The sequence below is a fragment of the Nannobrachium achirus genome, assembly GCF_963921795.1.
Source record: "Nannobrachium achirus genome assembly, chromosome: 8".
In the NCBI taxonomy this organism is placed as follows: Eukaryota; Metazoa; Chordata; class Actinopteri; order Myctophiformes; family Myctophidae; genus Nannobrachium; species Nannobrachium achirus.
Window position 1 is genome coordinate 14713030 of NC_137817.1, and position 16198 is coordinate 14729227.

A 16198-nucleotide genomic window follows, 5' to 3' on the forward strand; every position below is an offset into this window, starting at 1 on the left:
TAAAATGAATGCCCGTACCTGATGTCTGACATCAGAGTTTTCCGCAACCAGTACTGTGTGTGCAGAGATCTCCATATATGGGCATAAGGGGTATGGGCATAAAATGAATCCCCGAATGCGGAGCTGATGTCTGACATCAGAGTTTTCCGCAACCGGTACTGTGTGTGCAGAGATCTCCATATATGGGCATATTGGGCATAAAATGGACCCAGAACTATATCTGCAGTGATCTCCAAAAATCTCTGTCTGTCTGTCTGTTTGTTTGTTTGTAATCCGCGTATCTCGAGAACCGTTCGTCCCACCGGCTTCAGATTCGGCACGCGCGTTCCCCGCCGCCGCGCGGAGTGCAGTGCCGGGCCTCGACCCGACCCGACTCGCGGTTTTCCGAAACCGGTGCGAAACGTTCGGAATCTCCTTATGCGGAGCTGATTGTTGACATCAGGCTGTTCCGGAGGAAGCGCTGACTCATTGTGACATCACTTCATAAAAGGCTCTGACATCACGTACGCCACATGAGTCAACAAAAAATCTCTGTGAATGTTTCTTCCCACGTTCTCCATATATGGGCATAAAATGAATGCCCGTACCTGATGTCTGACATCAGAGTTTTCCGCAACCAGTACTGTGTGTGCAGAGATCTCCATATATGGGCATAAGGGGTATGGGCATAAAATGAATCCCCGAATGCGGAGCTGATGTCTGACATCAGAGTTTTCCGCAACCGGTACTGTGTGTGCAGAGATCTCCATATATGGGCATATTGGGCATAAAATGGACCCAGAACTATATCTGCAGTGATCTCCATATATGGACATAAAATGGACGCCGACAGACAGACAGATACAGATATCTCCATATATGGGCATAAATGGACACAGGCAAACAGATGGTCAAAACGGGTCCTATGACAACAGGTATAATGGGGTTTGCATTAAAGGGCGGGGCATTCATTCTCTATTTACATCGTTCCCGAGTTGGCCAGGTCGCCGACTAGACGCTGGGCCGCCCGAAGGGCGGCCCAGCTTCTAGTATTTTAAAAGAAGCAAAATATTTAGAAATATATCATTTTATTTTTAGAAATAAAACAAATTGAAGAATTTTATAGATTTTCTAACAAAAACAAACATTCCATAAACAAAATATAATAATGAAGTCGTGAAAATAGCCAATCTACAAGCTCTCAAAGTGGCGTGAAGCGTCGTTCTGAGCTTGTAGATCTGCTGTTTTCACTAGTTTGGGTCCCAGGCGAATGTTTAATTTCTCTCTTGGGTCACGGGCTAAAACGTTTGGGAACCACTGCTCTTGAGTGGTGGCATACAGATATTCTGCGAATAAACTACACACACAAAAAAACAGTACATGCAGAAGGTGGTGCAGCCCTCACATGCATGTCCAACAAAGACCAGCTGAGGCTGATAAGACATGAGCTTGGGAGATTCCCAAAGGCAGAAATCTTTTGGAATCTCTCGAGCTGTCATGTGTAATTTCTACCATACAATTTTACATATATATGATTCTTTTACATATATAGGAACTCTCTTCCTCATGCATATGGTCCTGTGACGACTCTGGTCTTTTGTGATTATGTCCATCTGTGTCTGATGTGTCCCTGTTGTCTAGTAGTTTGTTCATTTATTTATCTGTCACACTATGCTGCTGTAACACCTCAATTTCCCTTTGGGGATTAATAAAGTATATCTCATCTCATTACTTTCACTTTTATTTCATTGTATGGTAATGCTACACTTGTAGACAGTCTGATATGAATCGTATTGTAGTCACAAGCAAAATCTTTGGTTCAGATTTCCTTTCTAAAGGAAATCAGTACATCAGTACAACGGACGATTCAGGATGAGATGTACTTTAACTGATCCATCCATGCGTGTTATTTTTTTACTTTACTTTGTTGTTGTATTAAGTCATGTCTGTTTTTGTTAAATGTTTCAGCCATCCAAGTTCATGTGTGACTGAATGTACAAATGACAAAATAAACAAAACCAAACATTTAAATAAGCATGTGTTTCTTTCATCACTGTTTTGGTCTGTCAACCAAACTTTTTTTTTTAAGTTAATAGAATCGCAATTGCATTATTGCCAAAGTATGACATAATCTTCTGCATCTGGTGAAACATGATGCCTACCCACTGTTGATTACAAGGTACATTGGAACACAGAAGTCAATATTTGTAACTTGCAAATGCATAAGTATAACTTATTTCAACAAACAAACAAATTTCAAATAAATGCTCATATCCACTTTTTTTATTGGCAGACACCAAAAGATTTACACTTTCGGCTAAGAGCCTTCTCCAGAGTAAGCACTCCACTGAGAAACCCCTTTGTTGATGCGCAACCTTTTTTTTAATTTATTATTTAGCACAGAATGTTTCCATCTATCTTGGTATGGACCTTCACATATTTAGAGAAGCTACTCACCTGTTTGAACCTCCCTTCTCCCTCTCTTCAAGGCCTCGCATCTTCCCTGGCTTCACAAACTGACAGTAATGTACAGTAGATTATCAGCATGCTAGATTTCATGTTCAACATTCAAACCAAAAACAAACAAAAAAACTCAACAAACACTAATAAAACATGTTGATATACTGATGAAATACTTACATGTGGTGAGCTATCTCCTACTGAAGTTGTTCAAACAAGACTCGCCCTTTCCTAGTCTATTCTGTTCCACATGGTGCAATCATTCAGAAAATCCATCATCACTGCCACATTGCTTAACAGCTCAGAAGCGTATCTGTTGCCAAGAATATGTTGGAAGGTAAAAACAAACATATAACGTCCGTCAGTGCAGCTTGCTTTGCACTTCTGTGCAGGCTGTTGTGTGCATGCTGTCATTCGAAGTTTACTTTCTTTTGAGACCGTATTTTCTTCATGACACTTGAGACATGACATATTTTTACCCCCTCCCCCTCACATGTGGTTAACCAAACTGAGCCTCCTCACTGAAGTAAAGCACGCAGTGACAGAAGCTTAGTTATCTTAAAGAGTCTGAACTCATGTCTTTCAACAGACACCGTCTCCACACAAATATGTACAGATCTTGGATTTGAGAAAACATGTTGAAAATGTTAAAAGGCAGTATGTGTTGGTTTAAGGTCTCAAATGTTATCTTGCAGGTGTAAAAGAAACATGTAGTCATACTACATACCTCAAAATGAGAAATTAGAAGCAGGCCCAGATGAGAAACATCAACCCAGAGTCCAAAGTATCAATATAAAACACAAAACGGTGTATTAAAAGGAAAGACACAAAATGTCAGATGTCTTTGAGTATCTTTTTAATGCATGCAAGTGCATGACATCTGTCCAACACAAAAGACATTCGCAGCAGGAACCAGAACTGGAAGTGGCACTGATTGGTCAACAACATCTCTGACAACTGCGTTCTCTGTAATTCAGTTTTACTGAAGTTTGCGTCATGCCTGCTGTTGAAATGGTTTCCTGACATCACAGTCATGTTAAGACGCTACTACCTACAGCATCACTTCCCCAGGTATACAGGAAGTATAGCTCTGTGGACACAGGCTCTTTACAACTCTTTGCAGAAGAGTGTTGGCCTTGGGCCACTTTTGCCTTGTGAAAAGTATTCGCTTCACATTGGGAAAGAGGATGTAATTTGTAATTTAAGATAAGCACTTCGACAGGCCTAGTGAACACAGGCCTCTCCTATCTTTACTGACAGCAAACCTTTCAATCATTATAATAAAACCTTATCAGATAAACAAAGTGCAAAAACTATTGGGAACAAATACTAATCTGGAGTTGCACTACCGGTAATATGAAGAATGTCCGGTGCAATGTCACAAGACTTAAAGGGATAGTTCTTCCAAAAAATTACCTTTTTTCCCTATCAATTACTCACCCCATCGAGAAAGTTCTTTTTTTGGGTAATCTATCCCTTTAAAGGACGACTTCACCCATTTTCAACCTATGTTCATATAATTGGTCCTCGCTAATGCAATTCAAAATGTTGTTTTATTATCGCAAGAACAATGGCTTCCATTATAGCATGCAAACTTTACAGTAATAGAAAGCCTGCAGATTCGATTAGCATGGATTCCCCATCGATGATGTCACTGGTAGCCGGGTTTATGAACTGTCCACAGCCCTCCTCTGAGACACAGACTGAGTAGACACAAATGGTATCATCTTATAATGAGCCTCGGTGAATACCAGTTATATGAAGATACGGTTGAAAATTGGTTTCTTTGTCCTTTAAGAAATCGTCCTGTCACTGGCCTAAACCCTTCTCTAAATGTACATGTCCACTTCTAAACTTAGCAGATTTAAATGTTTAAATCATTTAGCGATCACACTTTCTTACCTGGGAACTGGGTTGTCTATATTCAAGGAAAGCAATGTTGGTCCTAATCTTTTGTACACTTAGTGTATGTTCCAAAATAATCAAAACTAAGTATTATGCATAAATGTATAAAGCATGACACGTATTTATGTTAATACATTTAAGAAAGCTTTCATAGTGAAAGAATCACACATCATAGGGGTATACAATAAAAAACTGAAAAGAAACATTTGCATTCACAGTAAAATCTTTAGTATCAATTTAACTCTGCAATTGTAAAAATGAATTAGGGTAGATTTTTAAAGTAAACGTACTTCCACTGGAAGTCCCCAGGGAGCTGAAAATCTGTCTTCACTTGTAAAGTGAGACATAATGGTTTTAGAGACAATATTCCAGGCTGATTACAATGCAGAGGTTTAATGCAATCCAGGCATTGTGAGATGTGGTATCGTGTCAGTATACCCCTATCTTCAACAAGATAAACAACTGAGAAATAACATAGGTAAACTGTATCAATGCCACTGCATACAGCAATGAAGTCTGTCCAACTATAGAATAAAATAAACTGCTTTAGGAACAGACAAAGTGTAAGCACAGACAGAATTTCAGGTAAAAACACAGGTAGAAGAGGGCAGTGGGATAATTAGTAAAGTGCAATAACTGACACGAACAGAAATAAAAGAGGCCCTATGGGTAAATTCAGGAGGATTGCGTGTTTATGCTGGCCTATAGGGCCAACATGACTATTTCTCTGTCCCCTACATATTATCTACAGGTATTAACACAACTACTGCCTCTTAATCTGAAGGTTTGCTTGGTGCCTCGGTGCCACGCCGTTTCCTCCATAGGCCGCCGCTATTATTTTGAAGGGCCGGAAGAGGGTTGTTTTTGTTTTTTTGGATTATCACTTGACGGCAACGATTACGTCATCTAGTCACATGACAGTGTGAGCCCAGAAGAGAACATGGCTGCGCCCAGCTTTTGTGTACAGTATGGAGAGTGGAGACCATCCTTTGTATAAGAATGCCCCTTTTGGAGAAAATGAAGTCTCTTTATGGGCCTCTCAATGGATTTACTATGGAGGACGTTAACTTCGCGTGCACGCCCGACGTGCGTTGTAAACAAAACGCGGACATTACCGATGCGGGCGGGACCGGAGCGACGTACAGTAAGTAAAATATCTTTACTGTATATACAGTAAGATTGACAGTCCTCGCCGTCAACGGCGCCATGGTATTAACCCTTTCACTGACGGTGAGCGTCGTCAAGGGCAGCAGAACAGTTAAACAAATATACTACTGTATGACACATACAGTATTTTTTTTTCTTTAAATGTTTTTTATCCCACGATTTTTGCAACCCATTTTTCTCACCCGGTGACTACCTAACCTTTAGTCCTGGTTTCCGCTCTCCCCCTGCCGCGCCAGGGGACATTGGGGAGCACCCGGCTGGCTAGGGGGAAGTAGTATAGAAACCAGGAATACTGCATGTTTTTGTGTGAGGGCCTATGCCCAAGGAGACACGGGGAGAACATGCAAACTCACCACAGAAAGGCCCTATCGCCAACCCCCACCTAGGGTGTGGGTGCTGATGACGCGGGTGGAGGAACACGCCCCCAGCGCCCACAGCTTCCCCCGGCGGGAATCGAACCCAGGACCTTCTGGCTGTGAGGCGAAGTACTAACCACTGCACCACCGTGCCACTTCACATATAGTATTTTAATATATTCTAGGTGACCTACTGCTTGATATTTGCGAAGGCTTGTAGGTTCCCCATACTTGCCAAAAATGAAAGCATTTTTGCTGATTCTTTTGATCAAATTAAAGGTCTCATGACATCAAATTAAGGATTTTCTGTAGTCAGGGGTTTTCTGAATAATTAGGCTCAGAAAAGTGAAATGATTGGCCCTGGTCTTTAATGTCAAAGACAGGTAATCCTGCCCCCTCTCCTCCCAGCCCATCCCCTCTTTTCTCCCTCAGTGGGGGTGGAGCAGAGGCGATGATTGACAGGCAAAATCCCTCAACAGCGACACCTGCAGGCAAAAAGTACATTTATTTCGAAGGAACACTTTATAACAAAACTGCCATGGCTCACTGGAGTGGAGTTTTCAGTTAAAACCAAGTAATAGTCGTTTGAAGGACCACGATAAAGAGTTTTAAGTTTTGTAAAAACAGCTTGTCATGAAACCTTTAACACCCCATCTTCCTGAACAAACCCTTGGGTATGCACACCTCTCTTTGAACTCCAAACTGTCCGACACTGGCTGATATTACAATGACATTGGTTACTCTTCCTTGTCAGTCTGTGGAGCGACCGATGCAGAATCTGACTTAGCTGCTTCTCCTTTGCTCTCTCCGGTTTTCTCCTTCTTATCCTGGCTGTCAATTCTGGCATGTTCCTTCTTCACCAGCTCTTCTAGCTCCGCCTGGGGATAAGAGAGGGAGAAGAGATTGGGAACAAGAAGGGAGGAGAATATGACAGGAGAAAGGGCTCCTTAAATATTCCTGCTCAAGTGCCATGTTGCATAACTAGTCAAATTCTACAGTCTGTAATTCCGCCTCGTAACGATTCTGCACAGAAAGCCGTCATCTGTTTTAGGATTTCCATTTACGGAGGTGCCGAGAGCTACCACATAGGCTCTGATGCCTTTTTTTTTTTGCTCTCCCTACTCTCCCCTACCTCCTACTTCTGGTTTTGGCATGTTTGACTCCCAGAACAGCCCATGGCAGCTCCCATGGCAGCCATGTTTGTTTACATTTGAAGAAAACACTATAGCCTATATCTTTTGAATGCCTGAACGGATTTCCAAGCAGACTTTTTTGTTTGAAAGCTGTGAATGGCGTGCACACGTGTGCTGCATCATCCATGCATTATCTGTGCATGACCCGTGCACATTAAAAGGTAAGATTCTGGCAATTCTGGCAATGGAAGACATTGAATATTTGAATGCTTGGCAGCAAGCAGGTTAACTTGCCACAGGAAGACGACAGCAGCACTGGTTACATGTTCTAATGTATTCATTTGAATTATCCACAGTATCTCAAACAGTATATGGTTTCACTTCTAAACATCAACTCAGACTAATTATCTAAATCAGTTGCCAAAAATACTTTAGGTTTAAAGCTCCTTCTGAATGGAACAATCTACCTGATCATATCCAGTCAATAACATCTTTTCAATAGTCTAAACCTGCACTGTCCTTTCACCTTGAGATTACCTGTTCATGTTTTGACTAATTATCATTATAACAGATCTATGACGCTCGGTGTATTGTTGCCAGGGCAGGAATTTCAGGGAGGCCATGAAGGCCATGGCCGTCGTTGCCCCTCAGTTTGGCCTTGTGCCCCTCAAACCAATGGCATGACCTGAGGCCACAGTGGCCTTAAAGCCCCAGCCCAGGTGACTGTACCACTTTCTGCTCTGTCTCTGTCAATATGTAGACACCAGACAGTGTCTCTTTCTTGTCATGTAGTCAACTTGTCTTTTGTTGAGATTCTGAATTCTTAACTCCCATCTTTAACGCAATCCAAACTTGCGTTAACTTTACTGTAGTTATGGTTAGGGTTAACCCTTAAATTCAATTAATTCTTTCAATGAACTAAAATCCTGTTATTTTATGGCCTTCCTGCCCTGGCATTTGGCCTTTGTGCCCTCAAAAAATAAACAACACCAAAGGCCAAACTGGCCTTCCCCTAAAATGACGAAATTCCACGCCTGATTGTTGCTGTTGTTTTGTTTTCCTCCCTTGGTTGATGATGTTTTATTTGTCTAAATGTAGGCTAGGTATCATGTATTCTTTAATCTGTTGACCCCTTTGAAAACGAGATGGTTCATCTCAAGGGGTTATTCTCAATAAAGAAATTCAACAACACAAAGGCAAAAAAAGGAACAATTCTTTTCTGCATTTCTGCAAAGGAACAAGCTAGATATTGTTGTACTCTGATAGATTTTATATATAGTATTACTTATTTACATGACCGCAAAGGCAAAACGGAAGTGGAGGGAGGGGTGGGGCACGCTTTATTTTCTGCATCTTTTCAGTGCATTTGAAAACTGTCAGCCAACAAGACCGTACACCATAGTTGCTGTCTGCCCCTGTACACCATCTCTTGTGTCTCTACTACACCATCCCTCCTGTGTCTCTATACCTTACTTGCTGATTGAATCATTTATTTTTTATTTAACTGAAAATGAATGGAGGATTGTCTCAGCATAGTTTATGTTACCTTCCATCCCAGCAGGTCAGCCAGAGCCAAACAGCCATCATCACATGTACTGATGTGGGCTACGTCTCTGCAGAGAATAAAAACACAGACAGAGATATCACTCATCCATCCTCATCATCATACATCTCTTCATCAACACAAATCTTTGAACTGCTCAAAAGCAGTGGTTTTCAAACAGTGTGCCATTAGACAAGTCCACATGTGCCTTGGGATTTTGTGATAACCACACATTATTATTGCAAAAATATACAACTACTGTATTCAATGAATTTCTTTTAATTTATCATATCAGGACTTTGTACGCAATCATTACCCAAAACACAGGCAAATACAAAATATATTTTAATCACCTGGCATCCATACTATTTTACAAACACACAAAAAAGGCAAAAATAGCAGATCTGCAAGCTCACAGTGGGCACAATGCAATATTCGTGGCAAGTAGCCTCTATTACAAGAGCTCTATGACTACAGGTGTGCCTTGTTCTAAAACCACTGCTATTTAGACAGACCAGCTTGTGTATATTATTATTTCACCTGTAAGCCTTGTCTGAGTCAAAGTCCATCCCTCCTCCGAAGCCTATCAGCCCAAACAGGGGGTCGGCCTGCACAGGAATCACAGACAAACAATGCAGGAGGAGTTACATCTGAGACAGGAGGAACGCGAGGAGCGAGGTTGCGACCAAAGTTGACGCCCCCTTACATTTTCGTGACAGTACACTTCACTGGAACACGGTCAACTAAAAGGATATACCTCAAAAAAGCTTTTGTCAAGCAATTTGGGTCCTTTTCTTAACTTATAACATAGAATGACAGACAAATCACAGTACTAAGCAGAAAAAGAAGAAAAACTTGTAGAACACAATGCAAAATAATATTAAACTTATAAAACACAATGCAAATGACAAAATAATGGTATTTGGTAAGGATAGGCTTTGTCATCTTTTTATTGATTGTAGCGAGATTGAGTTAGAGTAGCGACATTTTCATAAAATACCAAAGAAGTGTTTATTTCTTTATTTACGCATCGCCCACAACTACTGCTGTCTGCAGAGATGCGCTTGACACAAGAAGTCTCCTTCGCCTCCCTTCTGCATCGCGAGCCCAGCCCATGGCCTAGCCTGGGTCTGACGTAGTGACTGGGGGGCGTCAACTTTGGTCGCAACCCGCACAGATTTCGCTCCTCGCAGGAGGAACAGAGGAACCATGGAGGAAAGTAGAGAACATCAAGACAAAGTAAGAAAGGTAAACTCACCTCTCCTGCCTTCTCCATGTTAATGAGCAGCCTGGGACAGTTCTTAGAAACCCTGAAGCCAGAAAGAGACACACAAAAGAGAAGAGGGCAGGGAAAGAGAGAGTGATGGAACAAGAGACAAGGAGATAGTTTGAGAAGGAGAAAGGGCAAAAAAGAGAGAGTGTTTCAACATTTCATGGACGGACTAATAAGACGTTGAGGGAGACGACATGAGTGAAATCTAATGTGTGGTATACCTGCCAACAAGACCGGCAAATGGCTGCACCTGCAGGGACGTGCCCATGACGATAAGAAGGTCACAACGAGGAAAGTCCTGAGAGAGAGAGAGAGAGAGAGAGAGAGAGAGAGAGAGAGAGAGAGAGAGAGAGAGAGAGAGAGAGATATTAAGGTCACTGATCCTGATAATGAATGAAATCGATGTGAGATCACAAACACCAAGTTCTCACCATCTTCATTGATGTGAAGAACCGGACAGGCAGGTTTTCTCCAAAGAAGACAATATCTGGATGGTACAGAAGAGAAACATTGTGGAATTGCATATTCATCTGGTAGCCAACCATGTTTGTAAAGAACTGTCAACTGAACTGATCCTTCATACCTGGGATTAGGGATGTGAAAAAAAATCGGAAATCGACGCGTCGATCGACTCACGCTCACCGCGACTCAAAAAGTACGAGTCGAAAAATCGAAAAATATATATATATTTTTATTTTTCAAAAGTTTTTCCCCCAAAAAAGGTTTTAATCGTTCAAAAACGTTATAAGCGTTAATGCTTTCTTATGTGAGAGGACTGTGTGTGTGTGTGTGTGTGTGTGTGTGTGTGTGTGTGTGTGTGTGTGTGTGTGTGTGTGTGTGTGTGTGTGTCTGTGTCTGTGTCGGAGAAGAGTGCATGCCTGCATGTGTTGTGCATTCGCATGCATGCGGCGCTAGTCAGGTCCGCGGACTACTGGTTGAGAAACACTGCAGGACCGGGCTGATGTGCGCGTCATAGCAGTGCGCGCTGACTTGCCTGACTGTATCAACTCTATGGACTGGATGCTTTTGTTTACCTCCTGCCTCTGCATGCACGCTTGACACGAAAGCTTGCTTGTTAATGGCAGCGTCGCCGTTGTGTGCGATGATCACAAACCACACTACTCGTCGTTAACGTTAATGCGACACACCGGGGATATATGAGAGCGAGCGGTCAGCGCTCCCGCACGTTCCATAGACTTATTGTCACTCCGCTTCTAGTCTCTAGAGAACAGACTCCATGCTAACAAGGAAGAGCAATTATGTATTATCATTATTATTAGGGCTTTGATGCAAGTTCTGATGGGTGCAGCATACGTTGTGTTGTTTAAAGTAATGCGCCGTTGTGCTGCTCTGAGTCCTCTCAGCTGCTGCTTAGCGGAAAAAAAAGTGAAAAAAGTCGATCGACGCGTCGATTTTCGGCCGCGACGCGTCGATTCGCCAATAATGCGTCGATTAACATCCCTACCTGGGATCAGCCTAATGTTAGGTACACTAATTGTTTGTAAGAAGCTGATCTACAATGTGACGTGTTCTGAGCTTGTAGATCTGCTGTTTTTGAAAAAGCTTGTCAATATTCAAATCCCCAAAACCCAATATCCCCCCTGTGACGGCCCCTGTGGCCTTATATGGGTGTGTTTGTGCCATTACTCCCTAACCACGTGTGCTGCAGTGCAGGCTTGGAGGGCCAATGTTGGCACCCGTGCCTAAGGTTGCCTACACTTGGTTTAGAGTGATAAACATTAGCAAGGCTGGTGTACCAATATGGATCATATTGCATATCCTGCCACATGCCATTGTTGTGTTGTTTATTGTTTACCCGTCCACATTATGTTTTTATTTTATTTGTACTTAATTGTCCATACCATTCAGTTCAGGTAATAACACTGCTTGTCTGCATTGTAGTTCCATTACCATTTTACGTCGGATGTTGACACTTTTATACCATTCTTTTTTGGCTTGAAGCAAGCCCATGCTTTTAAGTTAGGAACAGTCATTTCTAGTGCCCATTATAAGATGGCACCATTTCTCTATTTGCTGCTGTCTCAGAGGTGGACAGTTCAGAAACCTTTCTCCACTGACTGTGGTCATTTCAAACAATATTTAAAAGTTTTTTTTAGTTTTATTGATGCAAGGACGCTAGAGTGGAAGGTGTCCACAGCCCTGAGAATCTGAGCGAGTAGACAGAAATTGTGCCATCTTGTAATGAGCAATAGTGAGGAACGATTACATGAATATATATAGTTAAATTTGGCAAAGTGCTTCTTTAAAATTTCACAGAAGAGAAATGAAGCAAATTAGACAAGAGTTGCCTGATAGAAACTAACCTGGCTTGACCAGACTGTTACACTTGTCACATTTGGGGATGTCATCAGCGAAGATCTTCTCTGCAGGACAGAGGAAGAGCGTTGACACCAAAACACACTCAACCGACTGATCAAAGCTCAATCACACTCTGACTCAGACAACAAGCAATGTACAGAAAAATACCCCGTAGCTTATCCACATAATGGGTGCAACAGTACAAAACCAATTGATTTAACTGTTTATAAAATACAGCTGTTTAAAAAAAAATTCAACTGTACTTACCGTATAGCATATATAACTGTATGTCTGTTGTCATGTTGTTTGTTTGTATGTACTGTATGTATGCACTATGTTATTGTATAGACAAATTGCCCGTCTGACACTAAAGTCTATCTAATTTTCAATAAACGCAATGCTATTCCCGAAGGAATATATTTGAATGGGAGGTCAGCATAGAAGGGTAAAATACAGGTGAATCGTGAACGTTAATATTATGTACACTTATATTAAGCATTCACAGCCTAAATCCAAACTAATTTGACTGAGCTGATTGTGATTACACATCAGCTTCAGCTGTGCACCAAGTTAATCGATGCACACAGGATAAATCAGTTATCCCAAAGGGAGAGCCTCTGTCATGACAGCATCTACATCCGCTCTGGCTTGTACCATCTTGCCAGCTTTGTCTAAAATGAACCATCAACCTGTGTACCCGAGTGTCAGAGGAAACCCAGAAACCACCACCACCCTCCACACACGCACACCCACAAACCTTTCATCCAGTCCAGGTTGTACTCCTTGCGGCAAAAGAAGCTGACACAGTGGGAGGTGAAGAACGTGCCATGGGCCTCAATCAGGTCCTCTCCCTCCAGCCCAGCCACACGCTCAAGAGTGTCAATATTCTGAAAAATGTATGCATTTTTTAAACAAAATGTTATTCTATTATTATAAAATAACTCCAGAAAAGGTGTGTGTGTGTGTGTGTGTGTGTGTGTGTGTGTGTGTGTGTGTGTGTGTGTGTGTAAAAGGTTGTTCGTCTAACCTGGGAGTAACAGCGTCTCAGGAGCCCCTTGTCCTTCAACAGCTTTATGAAGTAATGACACACTGTCGGCTAAAGAAAACCGGTGATTACTAACAGCCAGACAGTTAACACGTTTCAACACAATGTTAATTTTGCAATGAAACCCACTGCTTGGTGGATAACAGATTATATATCAATATTTTCTCCACTGTTGGGTAATTCTTTCATGTTTATAGTGACTATCTGCTAGTAGGAATTAGTGGCCTAATAGACGATGGTAACTGTGTTGTACCTTAAACTGTCCTGGGTACAGTTCCTTGGCCAGGGCGAAGAATGGCTCAGGGTGTTTCTGAAAGGCACAAGGAGGGGAAAGAAACAATACGCATGTGTGTTTATGTGACAACAGTGACAAACAGTACAATGAAGAGCAATGCTTTTCACATAACTATTGCTGCAACTCAGTATGTGTTTAACACACCTTGAAGTAGTCTATCTGGAAGATGGCTTCCGGGTAGGGTAGGTTGTATTTCTGCAGATTGGCATAGAGGCCAGTTTCTGGCGAGCGGAAGTCTGGGATCCCAGCCGCTGAGGAGGTGGTGATGGGGGGAAACAGTTTAAAACAATAGAACAGTGAAGTCATGACGTGACTCGCTCGTCCCGTGGTTCCACGGAAGTAATAATAACAGAATAACATTGGGTCATCTTAAATCGTCTCATATAAGCATTGTGGTCCAAAAATAAACAAACGGCCATTGCGATATTGTCGGCGAGGTGGCTCTGTATGGTTTATGATAGTCAGTCACTCATATTAAAGTGATAAAGCCTGTTTCTAGCGAAAATGTAACTAATTCGGCGACAGTAACATTAGCTTTTTTTCACCATCAGTTGATTCTTCATATCCATATGAGTCAAACCGCTGAGATAATTTGTTTATAATTGGAACACAGTTCTTATATGAAAAAGGTCTATGGGAATTCAGAATGGGGGAGGAAAACCGCGAACCAGGTAGGATGTGTAAATTACGTCACACTTCACTACTCTATATATATGGAAATAAGGCATACAGTTTCTATATCTGTGGTGCTCAAACATTTTCATGTCAAGGAACCCCCAAAGTATGTTGTTCCAGGGACCCCAGAAGCAAAGATATGAGTTAAAAATGTTCGATTTAAAAGAATACATATTCAATGATTTGCACACATTTTCAAGATAAAAATAGCAGATCTACAAGCTAATATGCCACGCTATGAGTTATATAGGTGCTATTTTTCAAAAGCCAAAATATAACATAATGGTTAAATAAGTGGTTAAAATCTAACGTGACACAGGTCAAAATGACTTAAAAAAACAACAACAATACATTTTTACCAGAATAGCAACAGTGAATCAAACAATTAAAAGAAAAGTATAATAATCGACCGAATAGGATCTATGCTAAGAAGATGATCGATAGTTTCAACCCTAGTTTTAAATATAATATGGAAATACAGCCCATTCAGTGATTACTTTTTACATTTATAGCTAATGTCAATGTAGAACTACTCACATGTAGATATTCCTGCTCCGACCATGCAGACGATGTTTTTACCTAAATGGGGCAAAATAATAATAATAATACAATAAAATGAATCGCATGAAAGAATGGTGTTTTTTTTTAAAGGGGCAGGTTGAGTAGGTTGTACATTGAGGTTGGAGACATGGAGAGACTCACATTTGCCACTCTGTATGTGCCGAGCGACCCCTTCCAGAGTGAGCTCATCCAGAACCTTCTCTGGTGAGCCCGTCCCCAGGGTTCTGGAGAACAGGTTGCGCAGGAACTCCACTGAAAGAACCATGCAGAATCGAAAGAGAAACAAGTAATCAATGAATGGCAAGGGAGTGAGATCGGTCTACTGCAGTGGTTCTCAAACTTTTTCATGTCAAGGACCCCCAAATTCAATTGATATATATTTGGCCTGACGCCGGACCCCCCTCTGAAAATGTTTTGTGCCCTGAACCTCCAGAAGAGAACATTTGTGTTAAAAGAATATCCAAAAAATGTTTTGATGCTTTTAACTACACCAGGAAAATATATTTATGTTACAGTATATCAAATGAAATGTTAGTTTTTTCCACCCACTTTCTGTTTCTCCAGAAGCCTCTCCTTCTTCTTCACTACTATCGTCAGACTGATTCTACAAAGAAAACAAACACAACCAACATCATACATTCGACTATAATGGACCCATGGTTTCTGCATCTGTACACAATAAAGTCGTTGTTCTTGTGCGGCTCATAAGACAGGCATGCCTGACAACACATTAATGAGGCTGGGAGAAATATAATATTTTTGACCACTTTGGATTTGTGGCGTTTTCACAAATTATTCTACATTTTTAATAATAATAACTGTAGGCCTATTTATAAAATGCTTTCCGAAACATGGTTACAAAGTGCTTTACAGTGGCAATATTATATAGTACACCAAGAACGAGATATATTGCCCAGACCTATATGACAGTTTATTAGTTTGTTTTGATGACGTTACTGTTATGCTAGCCTGCTTTACATTGTTTAAGCCCATCTTGTCAATAACATTAGCTCGTTGTTACAGGAGATAACTTTTAAACTTTTAAAACTCTTAACTACCTCTGCTTCAGGGGTAAGATCCTCCTCTTCTTTTTTAGGGGTCTCTGCAAACAGAACATTTAATGCATTGAATTTCACTCAACAACTCTGCGAAGCAATCATCCACCTGACCAAGCTATGTTTTAATAATTGTTTTGCAAAGCTAACACCCCTGTATATGTTGTTGTTATTGTTAAAAACAGACACTCTTCATACCTGGTGCTTCAGAATCAGACATCTATCCGTCTACTCAACTAAATATTTGGATGAAAATGTGTGTTCACCGTGTCATTTAGCACGGTGTCAGATGTTTACAACTCAGCCGAGGCGATCAGGAAGGATCACACACTGTTGTTGTCCGTCGCCTATAGTGTCCGACTCCGTCTGTGTTGTGAGCAATCAGTTCCTCCTGCCTCTGCCTTCCAGCCAAGTCTACTTGGCTGCAATGGA

General features: G+C 41.3%; 2 protein-coding genes across 3 annotated transcripts in view; both read right to left on the reverse strand.

The window, feature by feature from the left end:
• rinl (Ras and Rab interactor-like) overlaps positions 1-2755 on the reverse strand; it is a 26207-nt gene extending 23452 nt beyond the window's left edge. Inside the window, exons 1-2 of the mRNA XM_080731730.1 lie at positions 2620-2755; positions 2437-2495 (exon numbers count right to left, since the gene is read on the reverse strand). Coding sequence (XP_080587856.1) covers positions 2437-2477 — 41 coding nt within the window. The 5' untranslated portion in view covers positions 2478-2495; positions 2620-2755. The remainder of the gene's footprint in view (positions 1-2436; positions 2496-2619) is intronic.
• Positions 2756-3181: 426 nt separating this feature from the next.
• sirt2 (sirtuin 2 (silent mating type information regulation 2, homolog) 2) lies at positions 3182-16102 on the reverse strand. 2 transcript variants are annotated; one of them, XR_013962255.1, is made up of 17 exons: positions 15965-16102; positions 15770-15813; positions 15261-15315; positions 14853-14963; positions 14688-14729; positions 13620-13726; positions 13434-13490; positions 13163-13231; positions 12893-13022; positions 12141-12200; positions 10248-10303; positions 10038-10114; positions 9802-9853; positions 9084-9151; positions 8547-8613; positions 6552-6745; positions 3182-6352 (listed from the first exon to the last, which is right to left on the reverse strand). XR_013962255.1 is itself a non-coding variant. In XM_080731461.1 (16 exons), the coding sequence occupies exons 1-16, from the start codon at positions 15984-15986 to the stop codon at positions 6605-6607; spliced, it is 1158 nt and encodes a 385-aa protein (XP_080587587.1). In that variant the 5' UTR covers positions 15987-16102; the 3' UTR covers positions 3182-6604. The 2 variants fall into 2 exon arrangements, 1 of the variants encoding a protein (XP_080587587.1); XM_080731461.1 differs by having other exon boundaries at positions 3182-6745.
• Between the last annotated feature and the right edge of the window lie 96 nt (positions 16103-16198).

Excerpts from the sequence above, each read along its gene's own strand:
- sirt2 (XM_080731461.1), bottom strand. The coding sequence starts at position 15,986 with ATGTCTGATTCTGAAGCACCAG. Across the intron at positions 14,964-15,260 it reads GGCTTCTGGAGAAACAGAAA|TGGAGTTCCTGCGCAACCTG; the intron begins GTGGGTGGAAAA and ends TGGTTCTTTCAG. Across the intron at positions 14,730-14,852 it reads GCACATACAGAGTGGCAAAT|GTAAAAACATCGTCTGCATG; the intron begins GTGAGTCTCTCC and ends TGCCCCATTTAG.